The sequence below is a fragment of the Sander vitreus genome, chromosome 13 (assembly GCF_031162955.1).
Source record: "Sander vitreus isolate 19-12246 chromosome 13, sanVit1, whole genome shotgun sequence".
NCBI classification, from domain to species: Eukaryota; Metazoa; Chordata; class Actinopteri; order Perciformes; family Percidae; genus Sander; species Sander vitreus.
In genome coordinates this window covers 18,479,334-18,498,353 of record NC_135867.1, presented here as the reverse complement: position 1 = coordinate 18,498,353, position 19,020 = coordinate 18,479,334, and the positions used below count along the sequence as shown (strand labels likewise).

The 19,020-nt window shown below is 37.7% G+C and overlaps 1 protein-coding gene and 1 long non-coding RNA gene across 2 annotated transcripts; one reads left to right on the top strand and one right to left on the bottom strand.

Moving 5' to 3' along the window:
• Nucleotides 1-9,779: 9,779 nt before the first annotated feature.
• LOC144527703 (claudin-15-like) lies at nt 9,780-17,881 on the top strand. Its single transcript, XM_078265924.1, has 5 exons — nt 9,780-9,996; nt 16,447-16,611; nt 17,350-17,431; nt 17,576-17,686; nt 17,782-17,881. The coding sequence occupies exons 1-5, from the start codon at nt 9,780-9,782 to the stop codon at nt 17,879-17,881; spliced, it is 675 nt and encodes a 224-aa protein (XP_078122050.1).
• On the bottom strand, nt 12,454-15,259 carry LOC144527704 (uncharacterized). The gene is made up of 3 exons (XR_013502844.1): nt 15,031-15,259; nt 13,920-13,965; nt 12,454-12,876 (listed from the first exon to the last, which is right to left on the bottom strand). It is a non-coding gene; the product is annotated as an uncharacterized LOC144527704 (long non-coding RNA).
• Nucleotides 17,882-19,020: the final 1,139 nt, after the last annotated feature.

Here is a 19,020-nt window from a genome sequence, read left to right as displayed (position 1 = left end):
ACAATAACATATAAGACAAAACTAAAGTACCAAAAAGTGCAAGAGGGAAATATGTCTTTATTTCAGCTATTGACATTCTTTATCCATAAAGGTTCATGTTTTGCCCATTTTCAGCTTTTATTTTGACAGGAAGGCTGAAGACATGAAAGGGCAGAGAGAGGGGGGAATGACATGCATGTATTGTTATTCACCAGTAAAACCTGTATGCTGTATTCTAAAGTGGATCCAAAGGAAACTTCAAAGGGAGATGACGATGATAATGATTTACTGTGTGCAGCTAAACAGAGCCTCTATTCTAAGTTATCCACAGATGAGGCAGATCAGGGCACTTTGCAGTTTCAGGGACAGTGAAGCTTATTCTGTCATCATGTTTGACCTGTGCTAGGGCCAATGTACCAAAACAACGAGCACAAAATGATTCTCTACCACCTCCTGTCCATTTCAGCGCTTACAGACAGATTTCACACACATGCCTCAACGAGGGCAGTTAAAATATGTAATAGTTATTGTGGATCAATTTATTAAATGGCCAAAAGTGTTCCCATGCTCAAGAGAAAATGCTTGAAAGGTTTGGCTAAAGAGATTTTTTCCAAGGTTTGGTATATACCGACCATGATTAAAGCCTCTGAACACCCACTCAGGTGTTTTCAGTTATTCTGGCGGATTAGACCTCTGCTCAAGTTGAAGGTGGACCAGAGCTTTGATGGAATTTTATTAGGTAGCAAATCTTCATCTACCAATAAGAATGATAAAGGTGTAATATGGCCTGCCATAACAGGTGCAACAAAGCTAAAAGAAGGTTCAGGAAGATGTCAATCACAGTCTATACACACCCTCACAGTCCAGGGAAGAGGTCTAATCAGTCAGATTAACTGAAAACACCTGTGTGGGTGTTCAGCGTACAGTGATAAGGGTACACCTTTTATTGCACAAGTGACTCAACAACTATGTAAATATCTCACCACTGAGTCACGTTCCTTACCACCTAAGTTATCACAGTGGAAAGAATGAACGGAACTATCAAGGAAAAGCTGACTAAAACTAAATTATAATAGAAATAGGCAAATCTTGGGTTGAAATGATACTTTCTGTTCTAGCTGAGATAAGAATTACTTCAAATGCAACCACTATAATATCTCCATTTAAAGCTCTAATGGGATGCCCAGTATCACCTCCTTCGGTGCAGTAAAGGACTGGTCCACACAACTTTAGGTGACTATGCTGTCACCCTGACTGAAAAATTGTATGGTATCTAAGGTAAAACAATTCTTCTGTGTCTTCATCTCCCCAGTGAAAACCCCACACACAACTTCCAACCTGGACAGATGGTTACGGTCAAGTCCCTGAATCCCAGAAAGCTTGGAGATGCAGCCTATAGACCAGTGCTCGAATTACGTGGGAGCCAGAAGGAGCCGAGCTCCCACAGAGCGAGGACTGGCTCCCATGAAAGCAACAAAGCTAAAAATCTGAGGGGGTCTCTCATATCTGAAGGTGTCTGCCATATGTGGCATTGTAATTTAATCTTAAACAACGCTCATTATCCATCCCTGTGCGGTCTCTTACCATTAAAGACGTTAAATTAAAATATAAAATATAGGCTACTACGGGACATAGACCTGAGCCTACCCTACGCTCATGAATGCAGCATGACTGCACTTCACCACCACACCACTAGGCTATGTGAGCAAACCACATACGATCGATTGGACAGCACTCGCAAGTCCGAAGAAGTCACCTTGCTTTTGAGGTAAATACCACCAATACATCTTAAATAAATAAGAGCTATCCTCTGCCATTCAGAGCTCCGGAAAAGTTCCCAGATATTTTGAAACACCTGTCAGCAATACAATACAATACAATGCTGCAATCTCTCATGACGGAATATTCAGTGAATAGGCTACCCGACAACATCTCAGTGCAAATTCCAAAATTGTTTGTCTATTTATTTCCATGATTAAACACACGAGACGACTGAACACCCAGGTGTTGTTATCACTGCATTATAAGACTAGAACATAGTTTGGCTGTGCAATGGCTTTATTCATTTCTGCCAGTTAGTGCATTTTCCCTGTGTATAAGTTAAAGACTACATGCATTATTATGTTTGACACTGAGGATATCTGAGACGGTGGTCTGGTTCAAATGACTTACGTTTTATTTCATTGTGAAATTGAGAATGACACTCACATTTGACATAATGACACATTTCTTTGTATTGCAAAATTGAAATGAAATATGGACAATTACAATCAATAATATGTTGAAATTAATTAAAAGGAATCCATTTCTGTAAAAAAAAAAAAAATCTCTCTGTCTGTTGTATGCGTGTGTCACGTTATAGCCTAGGCCTGTGCATATAGCCTACTGTGAAAAAGCGCTACTCGCGCCTAGGCTATTTAATTGTATAGCCTTGTTAGGCTATGTGTGGGGTGTACCAACTTTCTTTCATGAGATAGAGAGACCCCCCTTAAAGACAAAAAGATAATTTGAGCACTGCTATAGACTGAATCACCGTGACGTTGCGCTAACACAAAAATCACTTCTGGTTCGACAAATTGCTGTTGATTTGAATGTGTGTATGTGAAAACAGCAAACTTGTTTATTTCTGTTGTCATTTTCTGCCGTAACTATAACGTTTGAAGACAGAGTTACACAGAGGTCGAACCTATCTGTTTTTTCTGCTGTGCTTATTTTCTCCACTGTGTGGCATTTCTTTAAACCAATCACAATCATCCTGGGCGGAGAAAAGCTATGATGCCGCTGCAAAATAGGCTCGGAAGGAACTTTGGTGGAACATGTGTACGTTTAAAAGTTGTTTTAGTCGTGCAACAGAAAACTCCGATTGGACAGATAGTCTAGCTAGCTGTCTGGATTTACCTTGCAGAGATCTGAGAAAAGGTTAACCATAGAGAGCCGAACTCATGCCCTTCTACTTCCGGTCCATCGGACCTATCTTTTGAAAAAATATGAACGGGAGTGAATGGGGAAAGACAATGATCCCGTTGATGTTCATCAGTTTAATAGATAAATTCGCAAGTCAAGAAAGTCTCAGTTTATTGTTAAACTGTTGAAGTATAAGAGTACGTTAAAAAGACTACACACTTTAAAGTCGCATGGATAATGTCTTACTCAAATGAGCAGCGGAACTTGCTTGTTCTTTTGCTTATCTGCTGAAAACACTTCACTGGATAAAACACATCAGGTAAGATAACGTTATGTGTTGTGGAACAGAGCTAAGCTACCTAGCTAGCGAGCAAGTTGAGCATCAAGATAGGTGACGTAAACTGTGTGAGACGAGAGATATAATTCACTGAGCGGTTTCACACAAAACTAAGTGGTCATATGCAGAGGCACAACTACCCAGTGTCAAAGGGGTATGCAGCAACAGTTTTGGCGCCTCTCCCCCACCACCCCAAAAAAACAAATAAGTGTGCCGGACATCATCATGTATGGGCTTTAAATAATAAAGGTTTATTTTAAAGTATATCAGCCACTGTAGGCCTACCATAATTATAAATAATTATATGGTTTTATATGGTATATATATATATATATATATATATATTTGTGTGGTCTAACTAATAGAACTCCTACCTGATGTCATCACTGGTCTCATCTCTACTTGATGCCATCGCCGACCTCATGTCTCATTCACTCCTTGCCTGTGTTCTTCTCCACTAATATTGTCAAACAAACATTATGTAATAGATTTTCCATATTAGTTTTTCCACATTAATAATGTTAAGAAATCAATCTGTTGGTATCAAGTGGCTCCCCTTACACCTCCACCTAATGTTAGACCTACCTGTTAACGGTCGCCCGGTTGCCCTTGGCAACCAAATTGTGAAAACTGGCAACCTAATCATCACCCCTGGTTGATGTGATTTGAGTGGTGAGTGGCTTTCCATCTCTGTCTACACAATTCCCCCCCCCCAAAAAGGACACAGTGAATAGGTTGGTCAACAGAACTTCAAACCATACTGCACATTTAGTTTTGTGTGGTCTAATAGAACTCCTACCTGATGTCATCACTGGTCTCATCTCTACGTGATGCCATCGTCGACCTCATGTCTGTCTCATTCAATCCTTGCCTGTGTTCTTCTCCACTACGACATATTGTCAAACAAACATTATGTAATAGATTTTTCATTAGTTTTTCCATATTCATAATATTAAGAAATGAATCTGTTGGTATCAAGTGGCTCCTCCTACACCTTCACCTAATGTTAGACCTACCTGTTGCCTTCCCCTGTCTTTCCTGACCCAGCATCCTCACACCTGAATGAAATGAACTCACTGTTAAATATAGCAGCCTAAATTCAATTCTTAAATCAGCCTAGTGACGGCATCAGATAAGACAACTATTATGCAGTAAGGTTGTGCTGCTGTTGAAATTACATTAACATTTTGGATTTTAAAAAGTACAAATATGGAGAGCCACTTAGCACAGACCTTTAAAGAGAGAGAAAGAGATGTGACCCTGTCATTACAGCTTCCATGTCACCCAACAGATGTAACTATAGCCTGTATATGTCTGAGAGCACAGCGAACATGCAACAGCTAATGGTAAAACAAAATCTATTAATGATTCCATGGTAAACCAGAGTTATTGCATAAGTTATGTTTCCCAGATTCTTGTCATTTATTGTACATGCTACCTTATATTTTCCAGTTTTCAGCTCAGCAACCTCGGTTTTGCATATTCTAAGCTAGCCGTAAACCCCCATTTGGCTGCTACATTCCCAGTGTTAGCAAACGCTAGCTAGTCTGTTAACATATATTTAGGGCCCGAGCGCTGACAGCAGCGAAGGCCATATTGAAACTGAAGGAATTATTATTATTCTTCCGTGCAATTAATCGCCTTTTTGGGGACCTTATCATACTCATAAACTCACCAAACTTTGCACACACATCATTCCTGGTGAAACATTTTATATTTTAAGGGTTTTGGGAATAGGCCCACAAAAATGGCTCGCTAGCGCCCCCTACAAAGTAAAAAAAATGTAGCCCCTGCAGTGCATTTAACGTAGACTCACGAAACTTGGTACACCTATGAAGAATGTCAAGACGTACAAAAAACATCATTTGATCCATACCCTAAACCCAACAGGAAGTCCGCCATTTTGAATTGAAAGTTCGAAATTAGTGCAATTTTGGCCATTTCCACATGTCGTACTTTAACGAACTCCTCCTAGAGATTTCATCCGATCAACTTCAAATTTGGTCTGTGCCATCTTAAGACATTAAAGATGAAAACAGGAAGTGGGTGTAACTTGAGTGTACATTGTCCAATTGGCTCAAAACTTTTCAGGATTCATAAGAGTTCAACCTTGACGACATCTACAGGCCGATATTGGCTCAAAGTCATAGTGCCCCCTAGTGGCAAAAGGAAGTAGACCTAAAAGTCAAGGTGCTATACTTTAACGAACTTCTCCTAGAGATTTCATCCGATGGACTTCAAATTTGGTCTGTACCATCTCAACACCAGAACGATGAAAAGTTATTAAAAGAAAAACCTTTCGTCAAACGATGTGGGTGTGGCCGCCATTTTGAGTAGTTATCGATGAACGAAGAAGTAACTTTAGTGTACATTGTCATATCTGCCCGAAATTTCTCATGTTTAACAAGGGTCCAGGCCTGAGGACATCTACAGGCCAAAATTGACTTTTGGTCATAGCGCCCCCCCACTGGCAACAGGAAATCAGCCTTATATGACAAACATCATCCGATTTACATGAGACTTATAATGTGTGGTCTACATGTGATACTGAGCTGCCCCCTATACTTTAACCATACCCACATACTCAGGCCACGCCCCCTTTCATAACATTTGAACCGTTTAAGGTAGAGTCTTGTGTGAGGTGTCATTGAACACAGCAGATAGTTCCTTCTTCATTGGTGATGGTTTGGCCCGCCCCCTATGCTTAAGCCACGCCCCCTTTCATAACTGGTGACCCATTTAAGGTAGAATCTTGTGTAAGGTATCATTGAACTCAGCGGACAGTTTCTTTTTGATTGGTGATGGTTTCAACTGCACCCTATGCTGTAGCCACGCCCCGTTTGTATAACTTACGACCCGGTTGATGTAGACCCTTGTGTGAGGTATCAATGAACTCAGCAGGGAGTTCTTTTTTCATTGCAGACGTGTCTGAGTGCCGCGCAAATGCACGGTCACAAGGAGCGGCATCCACCAGTAACCCCAATGCACGCAGAGGCGCGAGGGCCTGTCCAACGCTGCTTGCAGCTTTAATATATTATTATATTTGCAAGCCTCCAAGCATAGACGTCACACTTTAAATCCTACCTGTTCCCTTTCACCATCCACTTATTTAACTGCTGTCACATCCCTTGACATGCCATTTCCTTTTCCCTCTTTCTTTTTCTATTTTTAGCTCCCGACAGCTTTTTTGCTTTATCCATCTTTTTCCATAGACACAACTCACTGCTCATACCTGCTTGCTCAGTGCTCACGTTTGCGCCACTGGTCATATGACAAACCTACGGCTAACTTTTCTTTTCTTCAGTTGAAAAATTATCTTTTAAATTGACATCATCATATTTGTAATTCATGGCTCAAAGGATCAAAAAAGAATTTGCCTCTCCCCGTTTACTACTGTTCATATTTTTTCCAAATTAAGGTCCCATGAGGTTCACCAGAAGGGGAGGGACTTCGCCTTTCTATAGTCCTCATAAATCGACCGGAGTTTAAAATGCCAACACAAAGGAAGTCCAAGGCAATAGATATCCGGCCTAAATGAGTGAAATCCGGCATCATCATCATTTCAAAATTAGGTATAATCTCATAAGTGACATTTATTGACCATGAATTCCAAAAATATGTGTAAAACTAGTGGTAATAAGTTGGTGTTAGTGAAAAATAGCTTCAAAAAACGTGGGGAAAAAGTGACAAAAATATTGAAAAAAGTGACAATTAAAAGAACCCAAAAGGACAACAAGTGCATGGTCGACCAGAAGACAACACAAGGGTTAAACAAATCCTGAACTAAGTAAACAAGATCCAAGAATGGAATGGTTTTACTGTCCTACGATAGAAGAGGGCAACTGTTGTGAATCTGTTACATTCCATTCTGTGACTGCTCTGAAGAAACCCTCTCTTATTTGTTTTATTGTAATTGGTGTCATAAATTGTTAACACTGTTTTTTTCCTGAAGATTTATCTGCTTGAACCAATCCTCTTTTCCTATGGTGCCTCTGTCTTATCTATCTATTCTATAGAGGGTAAACCAGAAAACAATCATTATCGGATTGTTTAACAAACAGTCAAACTGAAATTATTGTTATTGAAAAGTTAAAAGCTAAAGGTGACCGAGCCTTTTCAGTGGCAGCTCCAAATCTCTGGAATAGTTTACCTAGTCACATAAGAACTGCTCGGACCGCTGAATCCATCCATCTTTAAACTTGGCCTTCATTTTGCTCTCCAAAATTTCATGACTGGATCTTGCCTGTGGTCAAAATCTGGCAGACAGGCAGACAGAAATAAAAACACAAGGCACTCAAAAAGTACTCAAAATTGCCTCTGTGGTAGTTCTCGCTACATCAGGTGTCTCTAGGACATATTTTATTTTAATAATACCAGAGTTGCTGTTGCGGATGGTAATTACACCAGCAATTATGTGGTCAACTAAAGGTCTGCCATACAAATCCATGATTTTTTTAGCTTTGGTGTGTGTGTGTGTGTGTGTGTGTGTGCGTGCGTGCGTGCGTGCGTGCGTGCGACTGAGCTCCTCCTCATCTGTGTGCATTCATGTCCCATTAATGCACGTTACTAACTTAGCTTAAACCTTGTGCTTCCTCGCCTCACAGATTTCCTTGGATTGTGGTGGCACCGGGATGCTCTATGGTGTTTTTTGCCCCCAACGGCTCCTTCCAGGCAGCGCTGCGACTACTGCCTCCAAGGCACCTATCCCTAACCTTAACCCTAACCCTATCCATAACCATAACCATTGCCTTATTGACTTCAAGGCAGCGCTGCGACTGTTGACTTCAAGGCACCTAACCCTAACCTTTGCGTTTTAACCCAAACCTAACCCTAACCTTAACCATAACCAGTGCCTAATCCTAGTGCAGGCAGCGCTGCCTGGAAGGAGCCATTGGGGGCAAAAAACACAGATAAACCACCTGGATTGTGGATGCAGCTACTGTTGTGGTGCTGTGGTCCTGTCAGAAGCCCTGCTATGTGCTGCAATGCTACTACTACTATTATTATTATTATTATAGTTATATAATCTTTATCTTTACTGTTACTATAATTGCCACTGTTCATCATTTCATTTTTATTATACATACTTCAATAATGATTGAGTCATATTTCTGTATCACTCTCTCTCTCTCTCTCTCTCTCTCTCTCTCTCTCTCTCTCTCGCTCTCTCTCTCTCAGAGACAGAGACATAGAGAGTTGTGATCTTAGCTATCGATCATATGAATGAATAAGACCAGGTATTGAAACAGTGACTTTACCAAAAGTTATGCAAACGTCACATTTAAACAGCTTTTACTGAGAGCATATTACTGAACCCAAACCTGAATCATAATTTAAACTTAGCACAATGGAGAAGTGCAGGTTTGTTCAGTCAAGTAATAATCTAAATTATAAAAATCATCTTGATGGCCAAAAAGATAATTTACTGATCAATATCATTTTATGCAGCATCATGGTTACATGGTCAATCACATCACTACCGCAGCTGTTGTTAGACATCTTCCATATAAGATTTCATATGAATAGATTAAAGAAGAATTTAAGTAATTTAAGTAAAAATGTAAGATTTAAAATGTACAGTAGATATTGACGCCCGGGAATTCACTGCAGATGAATATATTAAAAGTTGGGAGGTCAATGCGGACACAACTAAATAAATCTATGAGGTAACTGGGGAAAGGGCAAGGAAATTAAATATTGACAGATAAATGATTATGTGTTGAAGCCTGCATATCTATCCAATACTGTAAGTATATGACAGTACTTTGAACTGCGTGCTTCTGATAACTCGTCAGCAAATGTTTCACATTCAAAAAGATACAGACTATACATTTCTCATAAGTTTCTCATAAACAAAGAATAGTTTGCCTCAAACAAAGGGTAAACATCTGTTTACTTTTTAAATAGTCATCCACATGAAGTATTGAGGTGGTATATGCAGTACAGGTGTAAAGACTGAATATAAAATTGTACTGCATGCACATCAGTACTTCTAGATCTTGCATTCTTTCATAATACTTAATGTATAGAACCAAACAATGCATTGTAAGGGTGTGTTTGAACAGCCTGGTGTATGGTCTTTTAGGTGACTGCACAATTTCAACATGGCATTTCATTAGTGTTAAATCGATGCGCACCAGTACAAACATTTTATTTTTAAAGAGCAAGAATTTCAACACAACTTTTCTCCCACTGTAGACGTGTTAATGCTTAACAAAAATAGACACTTTCTGCCTGTAATAAATCACGTGTTCCAGCCTTGTGTTTGCTCTGCCCCCTACGGTATACAAGAAAAAGCTCATTGTAGACAGTTCTATGGTTACATGCCAGGTATGTGACATGTGTCTTCCATTTTGGGCAGGAATAGAAAACTTGTAATGTAACTACAGCCATCAAATCAATGTTCCAATTAGTCCAAGTTTGAGTGCATGAGGGGAAAAAATCCTTAGTCAGTTCTCCTACTCCCAAAATGTATATCAAATACAGAAGTTGCGAATAGAGCTCCTTAGAGGTATTATCTACTAGTTTTGCTAATTATTAATAGAAAACTAGTTTCAAGATGAAAGAGATCATCGAGGTTATAGCACTTTTTCTAGGTTTTGCAGGCTGGATATTGATTTTCATATCATTACAAGATCAGTATTGGAAAAAATCCTCCGAAGATGGCAGCGCAATTACAACCTCCACAATCTATGAGAACCTCTGGATGTCTTGTGCAAGTGATTCAACAGGGATATTTAACTGTCGTGACTTTCCATCCCTTTTTGCTCTTCCAGGTAAGTAGAAGTAGCAATTATCTAATAGCTGGATTATCAATTTTACATTACAACATTTTAGAAAAGTCACTTTTTGGTATCTACTGTAATGTAATCTATTTAAATGTGACTGTTTCTGGTAATTCATGAATTAATTAAAACAATTTGCTTGCTTTTATTAATATTTTATTTTCTGCTATTTGCATTTTCTCACTGCGGATTCAGCTTCATAACAGCTGACTATGAATTTTCCAATCTAAATACGGCTTTATCAGATATGTGATTGAGCCACGTACTTTTCTTCCTAGAAAAGTACTTTGAATCTATCTATCTATCTAAACTATACATACAGAATCAGACAGACCATCTAAACAAAAAGAAAAATAATATACATACAGTATGTAATGCAATGCTTGTGCTGTAAACTACAGCAGCAGCTGTGCAATCTAATCCAATAGCTCGGTAAAGTTTGTGAAGTTTGAGGTTATATAAGAGGAATTTACATCCACCTAATGGACATTTCTATTGGACTAATTACATTATATTTTTAGGTGAACACAGTCTTAATCAAAACAACCTCATTAACTTTAAAAACAGTATTAGAGGGCTATACCTTTACATTGTACAGGTGCTTCTTTTTACACTGCATCTTTAATTGTATCCATTGTATTTAATGCAATGCATTGCCATTTTACATGTGGAAATTGCATACTGTTTACTAGTTTTTGTGAAATGGTACTTAATTGTTTCAGTGTCCTCCTAAAAATATAATGTAATCCAGTATAAAACCAATAAAGCAATGTCTTTAGAAATGTCCATAAAGTCAACTTTGACATAAAGCAGTTAAGTCAAACAGTTCTAAGTTCCTGTGTTTAGGTTGGAACCGTTTGGAATGGAGTAAAGTAAAAGGGTTTTTGTATGTGTGGCCAAAAGGCTGCAGTGGTACTTCATCACCATAATGATAAAGGTCTGATAAGGAAAAACGCTACATTTGTTAAACTAAAGAAGACAAATCCTTTGAGCTCAGTTGTCAGACAAGCAAACAGATTATCTATGAGGCAACAAACCTGGTCATCTGTTGGTCGGGATGGGGTGATGCACCCTCACCCCTCAATTCCACTAACCTACCCATCATCACTCGGATAAAGGGAGAAGTGAGGAGCCAAAATGAGACTTGAATCCATCAATAATGATTTGATATTATTAACACAGTGTTAAAAGCAAACGTCAAAAGGTGACAAACAGCTTTAAGCCTATAGACGTTGGTAAGCAGACTTGAAGGTTAGACTTCAACTTCCTGTTGTCCCTTAAGTTGGTAAATGGTATGTGGCCAACACAGAAATTGTTTTAGCAACCACTCAACAGAATGTTGAAGGCTGTGAAATAGAAAACAAGAACATCTTTACTCTTCAAGCTGTTTGACTCCAAAAGATTCACATGGAATTCAGCTGAATCCCTTCACCATTGTATCAAACCCAACAGTGGAAATATGGCTGTATTTATTTGCCATTGTTTTCCTTGATCTAGACAGGATCTTAGTGTGCCTATCAGGAGCAATCTAATGTATTGGCTTTAGTAAAGACCAGTTATATAAGATATGATGAAACTAGAGAACACAACCCCAGTGAACCCAGTGAACCAACTCATAAAATAATAATAAAATCCAACTCATATCTAAGAACTTATATTGTTAGTTGGAAACTGTTTACTGTAACTACTTTGTTAAACATTTACCAAAGTGATACAATAGATGAGTGCTGTATAAACATGAAACTGGATGCCCAGGCCTTGTCTTGAGCCCTGAGGTAAATATTGTGTCAGTCCCTCATCTCAACACAGGCAGAAACATATGCTTTCCAGTTCACACATATCTGTTTCTGTTTTGTTAAAATGGGGAATAAAAAATGGTGTATTAGTAAGGAATCAAACCTGTGTGGCTCCCCTTCAGCCAATTGAACATTACACTGTAAGAAAAAAACCTGTAAAAAAACGGTCAATGACTGGCAGCTACAGCTGCCAAACATTGACCGTAAAATTAAAGTAAAATACCCTAATTCAAACAATGTGTAAAAACATTAAATTTACGGAAAATTTCATTAAAATGTTTACAGAAAAATACCGTTATTTTACAGATTTTTCCCAAATAGTTATGATCAATCACCTTCAATAAAGGGACAATCCTAAAAATTCTACAGGAAAATACCATTATTTTACAGATTTCCCCCAAATAATTATGATCAATCACCTTCAATAAAAGGGACAATCCTAAAAGTTCTGCAGGAAAATATGATTATTTTACAGATTTTTGCTAAATTATTACAATCAGACACCAAAATATGATCTGCAAAAAAACTGTGAAATATCCTCAACTGAAAACATACTCAAGCAATACAAAATATATACATCATTTTCACTGTTTCAACTGAAATGTCGTAGGAAATTAACTACAAATAAAGTAAACACCACAATTGATTCTAAAATCCTTTTATTTAATGTATTCAGATGTAAATTTACAATATCAACCAATTATTCACAAACAGTTCTTTAGAGTCCCCCAGGAGGAACTGAAAAACAAAAAATGGTACTTCTTCATGTGTGTAACGTGTTTCTGTAAGCATTTCTATCAAAATGAGGTCAAGATTCCCCTTTGAAATGGATGGAGGAAGCAACAAATTGTGCTGTTGAGCTGAGGGAGTTGTGGTCTTCTTCTTCTTCATTCTCCTAACCCTTGGGGGCTCTGTATAAGGTAGTTCTGATAACATTTAAGAATCCTAACTATACAGTGTATTATTAAGTAAAATTAAAACATACCATAAAAGGTCAATGAATCTGTAACAGAGGTGCAACATAGCAGAAAGATCAGACTTCCTCCAAATGGCCAGTAATCGTCTGGATCTGCTCCTGGAGGGGGGACACACAGAGAGAAAATATTACTTAAAGGTCTTTACTGTAAAAAGTAGGATTTTATTTATAGTTCATTTTAAATGAACACTGCTGGACTTTCACAGGAAATCAGTGTTGTAGCATTTTCCCAAACAACTGCAGAAAATAGTGTCTACGTTTTAAATGCAAAAAACAACTCAAGAATCCTCAGGTTCTTAGCTCTGCACTGTGGTCCAGCAAAGCCACACACACAGATCAAGCAGTGTGTACGTTAACACAGCTCCCAGCTAAGAAGCTACAGTGAGGATTTCTGCTAAACACATGGTGTAAATGACAACTTTTCAGGTCAATGTGGCTTGTCTGGACTTTTGAAAACTTGGATTACGATAGACAAGCAGTATGAAGGCCTTTTATGTTTTTGTAAAGTTGTTTTTTAACATTTGAAACAAAGCTGCTGTTGACTACAGTTGTTTGGGAGGATGCGGCAAGCTGTTTTCATGTGAAAACTCCAGAGTGTTTTGTGAATTGAAAAAATAACCTGACCTTCTTTCAGAATGAGAGTTAGGTAATGACTGATTTTTAATTTAAAATGAGCTACCATTTTAAACAAACGTCATTTACATTTTCTATGAGACATTATAGTTAAAGGTTTTTACCCAGAAAGGATGTTGAAGTGGGTTAGGGTTAGAGTTAGTTAAAATGGCCATTGGACTGCAGAGCTATTTCCTGGATAACTTTGGAGAATGACCAGCCAACTTACATTACTGCACACTCCCATTGTGTTACAAATACTACTGGCCAGCATGATGGAAAAGTCATAGAAAACAGGGATTCATGTTTATGTGTGGAATGGAATTCATGTTTGTGCCACTATGTACATTTTCATATTCGAAAGAAGTTGTTTAACCATTGTTAACCATTTGGCACCACTGGATTCATACACAGCATATAGATGAGTACAATATTGTTTGTCTTTGTGCTGACAAACTGGCAGTAATATGGACACTAGTATGCAAATTATACATTCACAGTCTTTATGTCAGGATAACATGAATACTCACTGGCTCCTAAGCTCTTGTGGCAGGAGACTTTTCATTTCCAAAATGTCTGGTTCATGAGGGGAAAACACACAGACAAACAAATAATATTAGCCAGTTTACTGTTGGAGACATAGGCATGCAAAAATATTAATCAACAGCCTCACACATTCATTCTTACATAATATTCAAATTTGATCTGGACCATACTGTGAGGGCATTGGATATGAACAGTTTGTAAGGGTTAAGTAAATGAAATATCCATTAAACAAGGACGAGATTAGCCTAAATCCTCACAGTTACACAATGTTTGTGTAGGTTAATATTTTGGATGTTATAACAAGCTGTTAACTGTTCACTGCACCTGATATTTTTATATTTTTACTTTATTTTTACTTACTGTGTGTAATGCTCCTGCTACACTGCAATTTCCCAACTTGGAATCAATAAAGTGTATCTATCCATCTATCTATCTAATGTGAAATAGTCACATCTGACCATCTAAAGCTAACAAGGCAGGGCATGGGACAAACACAAAAAGATTCCAGTTAGTTCTAATGAGCATAACATTACATTAGACCAGTCCCCTCTCTCTCTCTCTCTCTCTGTGTCTCTCTCTCTCTCTCTCTCTCTCTCACACACACACACACACACACACACACATTGTGACCATAAGTTAGGCTGCATTATTACTTTTAAATTAATAGGCTGTTACCACTCACCAAAACTGCTACTGTTATTACACAAGCAAGTACAATTACGTTAAAACAACGTAACGTAAGTAAACGCTATTACTGAGCTGTACATTAGGTTGACTCAGCAACAAGTGTCTGTAATTTTAGTAACATAACGTTAATGGTATTATAAATAGTTGCTGCCTGTAAACAGAACAAGCAAACCATCTCGACTAAAACCACACTCAATATTAACGTTGTGTTTTGCTAACATGAATCATGCCGAGCTAATGTTAGACAACGTTACCACATTAAGTTACCTGTAACATCAGTTAACGGTAATTACTCAGCATTTAGCTAACCTAACAGTCTGACAAAGTTACAGTCTAAATTATGGATATGAACACAAACATTACGTTAGGTTAGTAACTTAGAAAAATAACAGAGAAATGTTTTTTTACCTGATATCGCCAGGATAACAGTTATAACGTGAAGTTCATGTTAGGAGAGCAAACAGATCCTGACTCTTCCACTGTGTCCATATTCCCATTTTTGTTTTGTTGTTTTGTTCTCCGTTGAAATCCCACAACTCAAATTCACTCAAATAATAATTTGGCATGCAGATGTAAAATAATCCAGGTAATGATCCACGTAATTCATTAGGAGTGGAGCAACAGAGTAGCGCTGAAGTCCTGCAGCATTCAAACTGACATAGCTACTTCCAAATAAAGGCCTCAGTGCTCATTGGCCAGTTTCCTGGATGACAGCCACATTGACCAATCATACAAATCAAATTCAAATTCAAATGGCTTCATCAAATGGCTTTAACACTGTACATATTGCCAAAGCAAGCGTTTGGATTTAAAAGTATTAATAACAATATTAGAAAACAATATTTACAATAACATAATTACAATCTATACTGTTTGTAATACTGTAACTATGATTGACTCAATCACAATCCCAGTCACAATGAATCAATCTCAGTCAATAAGTAATTAATCACAATGAATCAATCAATCAATCTATCAATAAGTTTGTGTCAATCAAAATTGTCATTAAAACAAGTAGTCTGTTGTCAATATAACAGTAATAACAAAGAAGAAGAAAAAACTTAGAAAATTAAAATCTTAAATTGTCAGTATGGAGATAAACCTTTATAGAACGAGCAAAACATTTAATAACAGGCAAATATCATAATTATTACAGTAATTTTCTGTAAAAAAAAAAAGGGAAATAACTGTAGTTTGTCATTATTAGCATAACATGTAAAATAACAGGTGGGTTTTTAATTTACAGATAATATCTGTAATTTTACTGTTTTTTATACTATTTTTAAAAAACGGAAAAACTACTGTAAAAATTTAGAGTCATTTACTGTAAAATTGTGATTTTTTTTAGAGTGTATCTCACTTAAACTACAACTATATTTCATCTGTTGGAAAGTGCTGGATGTTGGATAGATTAAAGAAAATATATTTTGTGAAGTGTTGTGGCTGAAGTTGTATTTTGTACAGGTTTTGCCCTCTAATGTTGGTTAGAGGGTTCTGCCTGTGCTCATATGACCATGGTTACTATCAGTGAGCATCTAGGAGGCCTACACCTGCAACAATAGTCTTGTTGTTCTTGTTGTAATAGTAAATGTCATCTCTCTGACTAAAGCATGCATTTTTAACACAATAAGAAATAATGTGATGCTTGCTAGTACTAATGCAACTATGCATTTGAATTGTTTATACTATACTTATACTTATATATACTTATATTGTATACACACATATATATATATATATATATAGATAGATAGATAGATAGATAGATTAATGTGTAACACGTTATAACAAGCATGTTTTAAAAAAAAAAATGTTTGCACACAGGGTATATTCAGGCGTCCCGGGCACTCATGATCACTTCCATTGTTTTTGGGACGTTTGGGCTCATGGCTACTCTCGTAGGAATGAGGTGCTCAAAAATAGGAGGAGAAAAATACGTCCTGAAGGGAAGGATCGCTGCGATTGGAGGAGTGTTCTTTTTACTACAAGGTAAAGGGTTGGGGATGGATGTAATGGCCATGTAACAAAAGAAAGTACGAGCAAATGTTTTGTCAGAAGTCACTTAAAATGTGTTGAAGAAAGGTCCCGGCGCTTATTGTACTTTAAAATGACTGGGGAAAATGGCTAGCCCCCTGGGGGACACACACAATCACACAGCACAAAACACCTAAAAGGGTAAATCATGTCTCTCTCACTCCAATCTCTCTGTGTGCAAAAGATCAGAAAATGGGTGACCAGTTCAAAAGGTTATCCCTACTCTAACAAATCTGCTGATGCACAAAGCATGCCATTACCAAAGATATTTAAATTGTGAGAATAGGTCACACTATGTAAAATATAAAAAAGTGATTCAGTGAGCGGACACCGGTAATCTCAGGAACCTATGTGTCCACAAACAAAATACTATTGCCATCATTTTAGTTTAATTCGAACGGCTTTTTAATGTCAGAACTATATTTGTTTTATTGTATTTACATGGTAATCATACTCATAAGATATATCTTATAGAACTTGTAGAGTGGATATAAATGAACAAGCAGGTACCTTTGCTTTATATTACAGGCTTCATAAATAATCTTGTATTGCATGAAATGGTTTTAGCCCCATTAGGACATTCCTAACATGGCTTACATCGCTTCATTATCTAAAACCCTGTCTTGTTAAAGTTATCTTAGTTGTTTGCATAAAAAAACTTGTCTGAAGTAAACAATGTGTTGTGTTTTGTAGGGATTTGCACCATGATTGCTGTATCTTGGTATGCAGCCACCATCACACAGCAGTTCTTTGACCAGTTTTATCAAGGGATAAAGTGAGTCAATACATTCTACAAGAGTATGTCATTAAGTTGAAAAGAAGTGGAACAATAGCTGAACGGCTAAAGTAAAATTGCTGTTAACCAAAGATTACATACTAATACATAGAAAAAAATATGTTCAATGTCATTGTATTACAGGTATGAGATTGGAGTGGGCTTGTATATCGGGTGGTTTTCAGCTACACTTGCCATTTGTGGAGGTACATGCCTGATGTGTAGTTGCAAAGTCAACACACCCAATAAAAAAATGTGAGTATGTGTTGCTGAAACGTTAAACAATATAAATTCACAGTGTAGAATTGGTCCATACTCTCTTAACTGAACTGGGTCTTTTTGTGTTTTAGACCATATCCATGCCAACCATCCTCCAGAGGACATGTGCTGTTGACTGTGGCAAGGTCTCAAACTGTCTCGAGCAACTATGGAAAAAATGTGTATATCTGAGAGGTGATTGCATAGAGGAGAAAGCCGACTGGGTTGGACTCAATTCACCAAATTGAATGCACTATGAGAGGGCATCATTCACAATGGAAAACACAATTGTAAAGACTCATGATCACTGTACAGTAGTTTAAAAGCAGTAACCTTGATTTGAAGATGTACTGGCTTTATCCAATCGAAACCTTTTAGTGACACATATTTGCAGTATAAGAATTTGTAATGTTATGCATTGTGAAAACTGCATATGTAGTTGCTGTGGGCTTACCAAGAGAAACAGCAATATAATGAAAACTGTGATACTACACTGCTATAATCTAGAATGAGTCTACAGAATACAATAAACTTTTACATGCTGGCATTTAACAATGTCCAGAATGTGGTAGGAATCCAAATACAGGACCATGTATATCCCCAACAGCCTTAAATAACCACACCTTTAAAGGGGCTGTACTCGAAATACTGAAAAAACTAGACTGGTCTGGATGCAGCCAGCGGCGGGAACGCCCACTACTGCTTTAATTGGCTCGTGGGTTACAGGAACGCCCTTCTGAATGACGAAAGCCTCGATGCACTGTAGACAGCTATGCTCCTATGGAAAGCTATAGCTTGGAAGATATGCGATATGGAGCACTGAATTTATAGAATTTACTGTTAATCTGATCACAATTGAAACAATAATGAGCTGGCTAGTGCACCCCCACCAGTACGAGAGCAGCGGAATTTTCCCTTGCGGAATAATACAATTTACTTTCACTTTTTTGACTTTGGGGACAAAGTGAGCTAGTTGCAAACTGTGTAATGGTGAGACTCCGGGCTCTGGGTCTTGCGCTGCTGAATTCGGGTTGACAGACTTCACTGAGATATAAAAAAAAAAACAGCAGACTGGGATTGCCTCCACAGCCACAGCCCTTACAGACTGTTCCCAAATACCGGAAATACCCAAATATTTTTCACGACCACATGCACTAATTTTCACGCATAGCCGTTCTGGCTATCAAAACGGAAAACAGAAAAGCTCAGATTACAACACACACAGATGAGGGTGACTTCATTCTCTGCTCAGAATGACATTTTTCCACTATATCTTTACATAGCAAATATGTGTATTTATACAGCCCCTTTAATTAATTGTCCTATTCTTC